This window comes from Pantherophis guttatus, chromosome 9 (assembly GCF_059756535.1).
Source record: "Pantherophis guttatus breed Tessera chromosome 9, ASM5975653v1, whole genome shotgun sequence".
Taxonomy (NCBI): domain Eukaryota; kingdom Metazoa; phylum Chordata; class Lepidosauria; order Squamata; family Colubridae; genus Pantherophis; species Pantherophis guttatus.
Genome location: NC_142071.1, coordinates 1381947 through 1393428, shown reverse-complemented (window position 1 = coordinate 1393428; position 11482 = coordinate 1381947). Strand labels below are relative to the sequence as shown.

General features: G+C 46.9%; 1 protein-coding gene across 1 annotated transcript; it reads right to left on the bottom strand.

The window, feature by feature from the left end:
• Nucleotides 1-1780: 1780 nt before the first annotated feature.
• TMEM230 (transmembrane protein 230) lies at nucleotides 1781-10656 on the bottom strand. The gene is made up of 4 exons (XM_060683292.2): nucleotides 10300-10656; nucleotides 8422-8555; nucleotides 4658-4780; nucleotides 1781-3794 (listed from the first exon to the last, which is right to left on the bottom strand). Exons 2-4 carry the CDS (start codon nucleotides 8515-8517, stop codon nucleotides 3654-3656), a joined length of 360 nt encoding a protein of 119 aa, XP_060539275.1. The 5' UTR covers nucleotides 8518-8555; nucleotides 10300-10656; the 3' UTR covers nucleotides 1781-3653.
• Nucleotides 10657-11482: the final 826 nt, after the last annotated feature.

Here is an 11482-nt window from a genome sequence, read left to right as displayed (position 1 = left end):
AAAAAAATAAAGTTTTCTATTATTACGTTTAATTAGGGCTTAAGAAACATCGTGTTGTCTGGGTTATTTTGTTTGCTTGACAATTCAAATTATATTCCTCATCTTTACCCCTTTTTTTCCCCAGCCATTGATAAAATAAATTCCATGTTTGATAGTATTCTGTATACAGAACACAAGAAAAAATAACATGTTTTTATAGAGGTAGATAACCAAAGGTTTACCGGAGAGAAGGATTTCCAGAAGCCTCAAAGGTCACCCTAGATATGTCAAAATCTGAGTCCCAAACTGTAATAAACTTCTACATTTAGGGAAGAAAAACCAAATGCACAGGTACCGTATAGGTGGTACCTTGCTGAATAGCAGTAACTGTGAGAGGGATCTTGGAGTCCTAGTGGACAACCATTTAGATATGAGCCAGCCGTGTGCAGCAGCTGCCAAAAAAGCCAACACAGTTCTAGGCTGCATCAACAGAGGGCTAGAATCAAGATCAGGTAAAGTCTTAATACCACTTTGTAAGGCCTTGGTAAGGCCACACTTGGAATCCTGCATCCAGTTTTGGTCGCCACCATGTAAAAAAGATGTGGAGACTCTAGAAAGAATGCAGAGAAGAGCATCAAAGATGATGAGGGGGCTGGAGGCTAAAACATATGAAGAACGGTTGCAGGAACTGGGTATGTCTAGTTTGATGAAAAGAAGGACTGGGGGAGACATGATAGCAGTCTTCCAGTATCTCAGGGGCTGCCCCAAAGAAGAGGGAGTCAAGCTATTCTCCAAAGCACCTGAAGGCAGGACAAGAAGCAACGGGTGGAAACTAATCCAGGAGAGAAGCAACTTAGAACTAAGGAGAAATTTCCTGACAGTGAGAATAATTAACCAGTGGAACAACTTGCCTCCAGAAGTTGTAAATGCTCCAACACTGGAAATTTTTAAGATGATGTTGGATAACCATTTGTCTGAAGTGGTGTAGGGTTTCCTGCCTAAGCAGGGGGTTGGACTAGAAGACCTCCAAGATCCCTTCCAACTCTGTTTTCTATTCTATTCTATTCTATTCTATTCTATTCTATTCTATTCTATTCTATTCTATTCTATTCTATTCTATTCTGATCTTATAGAAGTTACGATTACAGAGTTTTATGGTAGGGGACTCCATACGACCACTGTAAAAGTGAGGGGGGGTGGAAAGATGTGTTTTCTTACTTGCAAGATTTTGTTAATGTAACCTTAGAATAATGGTGGGGAACTATGATCTCTTTATGAGCGGTGGACTTCAACTCCCAGAATTCCTGAGCCACCCATACAGGCTCAGGAATTCTGGGAGCTGAAATCTACCGGTCATAAAGGGACCAGTTTCCCACGGCTGCCTTAGAATAAAAATAGAGCCATTACTTCTGCCATGATCCTGTCGGCATCGCAGTAACTTTTTTATTGGCAAGAAATATAAACTGGGTTTTAAAATCTGGCTCGGTACGAAGCACAAAACTAGGATTCTAGCACGTTGTGTGAACTCTGCCACTTACACGGTAGTAGTTTTTCAAATTAAGTTGGACTGCTATTGTTGCCTGTCTGTTCAGACGCAGCATATTAAGCAAGGCCGACAACTTGTGTTTTGTTAACCCAGATTTGGGGGGGGGGGGAGTGTTTATCTTGAAAGTCCAAAGCCTTGCTACAAAAATCCAAATTAAAATATCAGGCAGGGGACTTCCTAGGACAAGGGCTCCTTATCCTGACTTTACCCAAGAACAGAGACCACGTCAGGCTGAAAAAGTACATAAGTCAAGACTGAACATCACAAGTTCTTTATTAAGTAGGCAACTGGCGTCTGCAGATTAAGCTTTTCCAACACATATTTTAAGCTTTCTCTTGCGTTCCACAGGCTGCAAATCCTGTGGGAGAATCCAGAGAGGAAAAAGAAACGCCGATAACTCACCGGCGGCAAAAGGAAGTCCAGGATCTCTGCAGAAGCACAAGACAATTGGTCCAGGCAGCCTGTCCAAAAAACAAACCCTTCAAGAAATCATGGTTACTTCAACGTTTAACAAACGCAAAAATAAGCGCCGCTTCACTTCGGGTGCTGCTGACATGGACACTTGGGCTGACTTCAAACAGGTCTTGTCATCGCTTTGAGGTCTCCAGGTTGCACGCTTGTGTGTACATGTGTTTGGGTGTGTGTACACACATCCATTTGCACTTTCCAGCTTTTTCTGGAGACACCTAGCCATGACTCATGGACAGCAATGTCTTCCTCCCTCTACAGATAGGCAACTATAGACTCTTTAGGACAGTGTTTCTCAACCTTGGAAGCTTGAAGATGGGTGGACTTCAACTCCCAGAATCCCCCAGCCAGCACTGGGAGTTGAAGTCCACCCATCTTCAAGCTTCCAAGGTTGAGAAACACTGCTTTAGGACCTGTAGACTTCAACTCCCAGAGTTCCTGAGAGTGGAAGTTCACAGGTCTTAAAGGGCCCACGGTTGTCCACCCCTGATTCACACAGACTTTCAAAACAGACGAGTATCTGTCTGTGGAGAAAGGGGTGCTGCTTTTTAACCAAGTATTTGATTTTCTGCCTCTGCATTTGACCTATTTTTTTACACATCATTTCATTTTGATGTCTCCGGAATGTGCTCCATGTTGTTTTCCGAGGGAGTCTTGTCTGGCCCCGAAGGCTGGGTCACAGCCCAATTCCATCCGAGGATGCCCCCTCACTGTTGGCTTACTTTCCCGAGGAGCCAATTCTAACAACCCTGGAATGAGATCTGGGGATCCTAAGAAGACATCCCTGATCCACAGACATGGGTTGAAAAATCTCAAGACGTAGGAGGACAGAATCTGATCACAAAATCTCTTCTTCACCAAGATCCTGAAGCGATCAAGCTGGGATTGGAGAAACACCCCCACCCCCACTCTATTGCTTGCTTCAAGAGGACTAGCTACACACTTTTCCTGACGTAACAAAAATCTGCCCAGGATGAAACATGAAGTCCCTCCTGGCTCACATTTGTTGGTTGCTGCCCAAGGGGAAATTGGAATATTTTTTTTGGGTGTGGGGGAATGCAACATGTTTCGAACGCTAAAATTATTCTGCCTCATCTCTAGGATGGGCCAAGCCGTAACCCTGCTTAATTCTCCTGCAAAAGGAGCTCAGAGATGCATTGAAGGCTGGGCTTGCCTCAGATGTCACAATTCAACAACGAGAGGTCAGCTTTCTTAATGTTGGCCCCTGGCCTAGACATATTTAATTAGGGCCCCACCTTTCACCCCTGGATCCAGATATCAGCTTTGCAGAGGTTCTGCTCTAGAGGAAGAAGTGAAATAATAATAATAATAAAGTAGAAGTAAACCCTGAGTTTCTTTTCCTCCTGAGGCTTGGTGGGAGTATAGCTGTCAAAGAACTTCCCACCTCAAACCAGAAGCTGGTCTCGCAAGACCTCCTCCGTGTGACGCAGCTAATTTTATTTTCCCGGAGGGGCCAGAGAGGAAAACCAAGAATCGAAAGTCCTAACCAAAGAAATCCTTAATGGGTATTAACAGCTGCTAGGTTGATTGTCCAAAGAGAGCATCGCCCGAGTAAGCTTATTTTTTGCATCTTCTCTCTCTGGAGCCGGAGCCAGGCCGAGATCCGGGCGGCCCAAAGCTCCGCCTTCTTCACAGCCTTCTAATCATCGAAATCCGGGATGTCGTCGTAGGAGTAGCCCCGGTAGCCTTTGGAAGCGAAGTAGGCGATTCGCAAGTGATAGAAGCCAGGAAGGAAAACCAGGATTCCGATGATCAAGACAGGAATGGCGCGATCGGTTCCCTGGAGGACAGACAGAAGAGGAGGAGGAGGAGGAGGAGGAGGAGGAAGGTTACCAAGCAGCTCAAGGCCTCGAACGCAGCAGTGAAGATGAACATGGACGATGATCTCCAGGGGTTGCAGGAAGACACTAAAATACCCTACCCCACAAAATGGAAACTGGCTCAATCTTTAAGATGGCCCCAGGGTGAAGGGGATGGACCATTCGCAGGAGATCTCCCTGTCGACTTTGGCCCAGTCCCTCCTTCTCAGCCGCATGGCCTGAGTGGTGTAATGGTGGAGAGGCTGGATGGAGAGCAGGGAGCCCCAGGTTCAAGGAACTTCCCCTCCCCACCATGCATGGAAAATCCTGGAGTGGGGGAGGGAAAGTCTAGCTAGTTTCCATTCATCTAAATCAGGGGTCTCCAACCTTGGCCGCTTGAAGACTTGTGGACTTCAATTCCCAGAGTTCCTCGGCTGAGGAACTCTGGGAACTGAAGTCCACAAGTCTTCAAGCGGCCAAGGTTGGAGACCCCTGATCTAAATGAATGTAGAAGATGGAAGGAGAGGCTGATGCTGGTCTAAGCTATGATGATCCGTTAATTAAGCATGGATGAGGCAGAAGAATCACCCAACCAGCATCCCATCCTCATGTAACAGCACCAAGTTGGGAGTCTCCAAACCTGGCAACTTTTAAGACTTGTGGACTTCAACTCCCAGAAGTCCCATGCTGGGTGGGGGAATTCTGGGAGTTGAAGTCCACAAGTCTTAAAAAGTTTGGAGACCCCTGGATTAAGAGAACTCACACGCATCTGAGAAATTTCCAAGCCGCCACAGCCCTCCCGAATTCTGGGACCCCCAACTGAGCCCTCTGAGTTCAGACTTACCCCTTGGCTAATATATCCCGCCAGGAGGAGCGCACCGATGATGATGAGGAGGGTCCCAATCAGGAACAGCACCGTGGCCAGCGCTATTGCCTTGTAGGGAACTTTTGGGGGGCTCTTCTTGAACTAGGAGAAAAATGGGGTCAGCGCAGAACATGCTTCCCGGCCCAGAGTCCCACGCCCTAAAGTTCTCAGCAATGAATTCTGGGAACTGTAGTCCATACACCTGAAAGGTGCCCAAGTTTGGGGCACAAAGTTTAGTTTAGTTAGTTTAGTTTATTTGATTTATATACCGCCCTATTCCTGAAGGACTCAGGGCGGTGAACAGCCAAACAATAAAATACATAGATACAAAACAAATTTAAAAACCAGATAAAATCGAATTAAACCATTTTGGCCCAGACAAATTAAAACACCCCAATAATTTAAAAGCAGATTAAAATTTACATATTAAAAAGAGGGAAAAGTCCTTTTTAAGAGCCGTTTTTCCAGCAAAACATATAAATAACTAAATCGTTCTGAGTCTTTTTCCTTGGACGTGGGACGGGAAATAACTTTTTAAAGACGACTTTCAGCATTTGCCCGGATTCCCGCCCCGTGTTTACGAATCTCAATTCCCCCAATTCAAAGGAACGGCACCAGCCAATTGAGGGACGTTTCTGCCCCCCAAAAACCCCCCAACCCCTTTAAAGCAGAGAACCAAAGGCGAGAGATATCCATGCTGGGAAGGCATTTTTCTCCTGAATGGAGCCCGCGGCAAACCAACCCAACTGAGGTGTGAACGGATATAAAATGAAGGGGTGAAGAACAGGTTAGGTGGTAAAACTGGGTGCACCAGCAATTCCTGGAGCCGTGTCAACAAATCTGGAGCGTCTGGAGGAATTTATGACAAGTTTTTATAGACATTCATGTATGTAAATCTAAATTTACGGTCATGCTGGCTTGAAGTTCACCCGTTTCATTCGGGAAAGAAAAACCAGAGACACATCAAATAAAGCACTCACCGTATTTTTCGGAGTATAAGACGCACCTACCTTTTTGGGTGAGGAAAAAGAAGAAAAAGAAATCTCCCTCTGCCTAATTTTGCCTCATTACAGCAAACAGCCTGCTTTACTTTTAGTTTCGTTTTCAGCATAGCTTGATTAGCACAAGGGGGAAAAAAAAAATCTGCTCCAGCAATTTACCTCCTTGCAGCAAGCAGCAGAGCCCTGAGCAAAACAGCTGAGAGTCGGGAGGCCGATCTAATCAACTTGTGCTAATTAGGCTGTGCTGAAGCTGAAAGGAGCTGTTTTTTTTTCTTGCTGTTTGATTGCAAGGGGGTAACTGCTGCGAGGCACAGGCCAAAGGGTGGGGGCCAGTGGGTGGGCGGGGCTACATTCGATGTATAAGATGCGCCTAAATTTTCACCCCCCTTTAGGGGGGGAAAAAGGTGCGTCTTATACTCCAAAAAATATGGTATATGCACTTAGGTTTTTCTTTTCTACCATATTTATTTCTTTTTGGGGTGGTTGGGAAGGGAGGTATGCTAACAGGGGTCTTTTTAGTGATGCTCCTTTTATTACTTTCTTTTTCCCCCCATGTTTTATTTATGTAACACTCAATTTCCATCCAACTGTGTATTCTGGGTACAATTAAATTTTGATAATATTTATACATCTTCATTATATTTAAAGATTTTTCTCTATACTCCTGCCTTAAAAGGGAAGAAGGGGCACGCATAAGAGCACCAGCGTGCCTACCGTCCCTGTCTCTACTTGCATCTGTTTTATGTATTCAGTTCATGCTTATCATTACGTAAATTACCTAATACGCGTTCTTGACAAATAAATAAATATAATTAATTTAAAGTGCCGTGACAAGGCTGCCCCCTGGTGGACATCTCTGCAAACAGATGAAAAAAACTCAGAAAAAACACCACCAGCAGGTGGAATCCAGCAGTACAGGACTCCACATCCCATCATCCTTGCCAACACCACTGCTGGGGGGGGGGGCGGCGGAGAGAGGGGGGAGACTATCCTGTGACCACACAGTTTTCCATCAAAGTTTGGGGAGGAAATATAAATCCATGGACGTGATTATTTTCCCGCCTTCCTTCATCGGTTTTCATTTGGAAGGGGGCCGCGGGAAGATACTGCCAACCCTGCGAGGTAGACAGGCCAGGGAAACAACTCCGTGGGATGGTTTAGACTACTCAGATTGAGGCTGGCTTGCACAACGGAAACCTTGCAAGTGTGAATGTGCTAGCCCAGGGGGTCTGCAACCTTAAAAACACTCAAAAGAGCCATTTGGACCCGTTTCCCACAGAAAAGAAAACACCGGGAGCCACAAAACCTGGGTGGGCGTGGCCAACTCGATGTCAGTCACTTCCACGTCACATGACCTCCCCAAGCCACGCCTACCCAGCAGGTCATTAGGGCAGAGAACCGGTTGTTAAAAAACACTGGGAACCACAAAATCCTTTTGACATCTCTCTCTCTCTCTCCCCCTCCCTCCCTCCGTCCCTCCCTCCCTCTCTCTCTCCCGCTCTCTCTGTCTCTGTCCTGGCCACTTCTCCATCCCCTGCCATTGCCCTTACCTTCTCAGGCCAGGCAAGGAGGGACCGGGAGGGGAGGGCAAGGGGCGGGGACAGCTAGTGGTGGGCTCGCCCGACAGGGAGCCACAGCCGACGGCCCAAAGAGCCACATGTGGCTCCAGAGCCGCAGGTTGCTGACCCCTGCCCCAGAGTGTGCTAGGAATCCCTTGTAATTCTTGTATCACAAAGATTGAAAGAGCCACTTTAGTGGTTAAGGTATCAGGAGAGAAAGCAGGAAACTGTGAGTTCGAGTCCCGCCTTAGACACGAAAACTCCGCTGGGTGACTTTGGGCCGATCCCTGTCTCAGCCCAACCCACCAAAACAGTGGGGAAAATAGGAAAACAGGGTGGATAAAAATCAATGATTTTTTTTAAAAAAAATAAAAAAAAAATCAGATTTTTTTTATTTAAATCAGATTTTTTTAAAATTTAAATCGGATTTTTTTTTATTTTTATCAAATTCATTTTAATAAAATGCTTTTGGAGTAAAAAAATCTATCTAAAGATTGTTTTCTATTTAAGATACATTAATAATTTAGTTTATTCAGCATGAAATGGAGCTTAGTTATGTAGCATGAGGCTGTACATTCTGCAATATTGGGACTCTCGGTGAGTCAACAGCAGGACACAGGAGGAGCCGCTGAGGGACAGAGATGGCAGTTGCTCTTTAAAAATTATGATTTAAATCGAGTTGATTTAAATCAAGCCTTTTTACTAGTGATTTAAATCATGATTTAAATCAACTTGATTTAAATTAAATCCACCCTGTAGGAAAATAGGAGGAGGAAGGGGGGGTTGGGTGATATGTTCATCGCCTTGAGTTATTTATAAAAATAACAAAGGTGGGAGAGAGAGATCTGGATGGATGGAGGGAGGGATGGAGATGGATAGATAGATGGATGGATGGATAGATGGATAGATAGATGATAGGTAGGCAATGCGTGGAAGAAAAGAGAGTCCTTCTGTTGTTGTGGGGAAGATGTTGGGTGAAAAACTGGAAGATCCGGTTCTGTCTTAGCTGGTTGACTCTGGGACAGTCTCTTTCTATTAGCCCAACCCACCGGTAGAATTGTTGTTGTTGTTGTGGAGAAAACAGAAGCAGGACCATTGTGGACTCTGCTTTTGAGTTCCCCAACATAACGGTGGGATTAAAAAGACGACGACAAAATAAAATGCAGCCCTCCCTTCCTTTTACCTGCAGGTCAATGTATCCTTCATCCGTGCAAGCGAGCTTAGAATATTTCACTTTGCTGCTGGGGATGGAAGCAGCCAAATTCGTCCTGGACGGCATCTTCTTCAGCAGAAGCAACAACTCCTCACAGCTACCACCTGGATCAGAGCCATAAAAGCGGAGAGGAACCCCTGAGTACTTCAAATTTATCTTGCAAGTCCCCATGCAAGGAAGGAAAAGGCCCTGGAAGCTACAAGGTGGAGACACGTTGAAACCCCAGAAGATTTGGGGTTTAAGGAAAACAAAATTTTGCTCCTAGGTTGGGTGGGGAGAGCTAATAATCCTCGACCTACGACGGGAACGGAGGCTGAATTGTGGCAGTTGTAAACGAGGGAGGGAGGAAAATAGCAATAGTTTTATATATACGTTTCACAGTGCTTTCCAGCCCTCTCTAAGAGGTTTACAGAGTCAGCCTCTTGCCCGCTACCATCTGGGTCCTCATTTTATCCACCTCGGAAGGACGGAAGGCTGAGTCAATCTTGGATCAGTCAGGAACGAACTCCTGGCTGTGGTCAGAGTCAGCCTACAATACTGCATTCTAACCATTGTGCCACCATGGCGGGAAGGGAAGGGAAGGGAAGGAAGGAAGGAAGGAAGCTATAGACCACTTCACAGTGCTTTACAGCCCTCTCTTAAGCCTCTTGCCCCCAACCATCTGGGTCCTCATTTGACCCACCTCGGAAGGACGGAAGGCTGAGTCAACCTTGAGCTGGTCAGGATCGAACTTGCTGGTAGTTGACAGAATTAGCCTGCAACACTGCTTTCTAAGCACTGCGGCACCAAGAAGGAGAAAGGGAATGAGAGAGAGAGGGAGGGAGGGAAGGAAGGAAAATAGAGCCTGTAGTACAGTGGACTAAAGCACAGTTATTAACAACTGCTGCTTGAGATTACTGCAGGTTCGAATCTCGCCAGGCTCAAGGTTGACTCAGCCTTCCATCCTTTCTAAGGTAGATAAAATGAGGACCCAGATTATGGGGGCAATAAACTGACTTTGTATAAATATAAAAAAGTAGGAAGGCTATTGCTTAGTGCATTGTAAGCCGCCCTGAGTCTCCGGAGAAGGGCGGCATATAAATTAAAGCCAAAAAAAAAAAATAGCAATAGCCCTTAGACTTATCTAGCGCTTCCCAGTGCTTCGCAGCCCCCTCTAAGGGGTTTCCAGAGCCAGCCTCGGGGTCCTCCTCCTCCTCCTTTGACCCACCTTGGAGGGATGTCAGCCCCTTTAAAGAAGCCTGGACTTCAACTCCCAGGATTCCCCACCAGGCGGGGGAGGGGTGTGTGTGTATGCCAGGCGGCCGGAGAGCTCTGGGAGTTGAAGTCCGGCCCTCTGCCCACTGGACCAAACAGGGAGGGGCCGGCAGCCAATGTTGGAGCCTTAGTAGTACAGTGGTTTAAAGCACCCTGTTATTAAGACCAGCTGCCTGCAATTACTGCAGGTTCGAATCTTGCCAGGCTCAGGGTCGACTCAGCCTTCCATCCTTTCTAAGGTAGGTAAATTGAGGACCCAGTTTGTGGGGGCAATAAGCTGACTTTGTATAAATATACAAAAGTATGAAGGCTATTGCTTAACGCATTGTAAGCCGCCCTGAGTCTCCGGAGAAGGGCGGCATATAAATTAAAGCAAAAAAATAATAATAATGTTGGTTTAGTTGCATTAAATGAGGATTCAAATATGAAAAATAAATAAATAAATAAAATAAATTCGGGGTTTAAGGGGCCGGTCTCCCCTCCAGCCTCCTCCTTCTCCCGCATCCTCAGCCACCCGGTCCCACGGCTCTCCGGTGGGGCGGTGGGTGCAACGGGGGTCGCTTCCCTCTCCCACCCGCCCGCCTCCCCGCCTACCTTGGGGGCCGAGCCATGGCAGTCTGGGCTGCCCAGGAAGTCGACGGTGCCTCTCCCCGGAGCCGCTTCCAGGTCGCCGAGCAGCTGCGCCGCCCACGGGCGGGTCCTGCGGAGGGAAGCCGGCCTCTTTCCTGCCGCCTTTGCCCCGCTTGAGCCCCCGGAGGAGGCCGGGCTGGTGCAAAAAGGCAGCCAAGCAACCAACCAGCCCACCGCTCGCTCGAGCTGCAATGCTAACCGTGGAAAGCGCGTGCAAGAGCTACGCGCCTTCCGCCGCTTCTGCGCGCGCCCCGCGGATTTGCGCCCTGAATTGCCTCCCTTCCCTCCGCGCCTCTTCGCTTTGGAAGCCGGCAACGAAGCGCGCAGGCAGTCCTCGCTTTGCAAGGCTTCGTTTCAGAGTTACGGCGGCCCTGGAAGAAAAAAAAAATCTGCCCCTTTTGCACAGGACCCAATCATCACCAGTAGAAATATTAGAACAGGAGCCATTTTAAACTGGAAAGCCCAATTATTCGGGAGGTTGGAGCATAAAACTGCTGCTCCTGCGGCTTCAAGGGGGCAGGAGGGAGCCTCCCCTGAGCTGCCCAAATAAAGCCTCCCTGAGAATTCATTCCCTTTGTAGAGATGCAGGTGGGAGGCCTTGGTCCACTTTTGCTGGACTGGTCAAATATTGTCCCAGTAAGTAGGGTAGAACGCAACAATCCAACCACACTCAAGAAGTTTGAGTATTTTCTAGCCACAATTTTAAAATGTTGTTGAGGTGAAACAGGATTCTGACACTTTTTCAGTTCGTCCTAAAACAAAATGGGTGGGGAAAAAACCCCACCCTGAGCACAGAGACCCCCCGAGACTTGAGGGAGTGCTGGAAGGAGAGTTGGATTTTAGTAGGCAACTCAAGTGGGAAAACTTAAGACAAACATCTTAAGAAGTTGCGTTCCCAAAGATGCAATAGAGTTGCGTGTCTGGTTACTTTCCTTGGCTTGAGAAATAGACCCAATTTTTTAAAGAAAGCCAACGTGTGAATTATTTTCCCCAAATATCCCTGGATTCTCAGTCCTCCAGGTCACAGTTGCCTTTTCAAGAGGCAGCTTTCTTAAGTTTGGGCTATTTCCCCGTAAGAATTTACTGATCCAATTTAGATGCTCTCCACCTCCTCCGTCCATTCAGAGCTGCCTCTAGCAAAGAATCC

Coding starts and splice junctions, on each gene's coding strand:
- TMEM230 (XM_060683292.2), bottom strand. CDS start 8,517: ATGCCGTCCAGGACGAATTTGGCTGCTTCCATCCCCAGCAGCAAAGTG. Junction 4,781..8,421: donor AAGGATACATTGACCTGCAG/GTAAAAGGAAGG, acceptor TTTTTCTCCTAG/TTCAAGAAGAGCCCCCCAAA. Junction 3,795..4,657: donor CGGGATATATTAGCCAAGGG/GTAAGTCTGAAC, acceptor TCTGTCCTCCAG/GGAACCGATCGCGCCATTCC.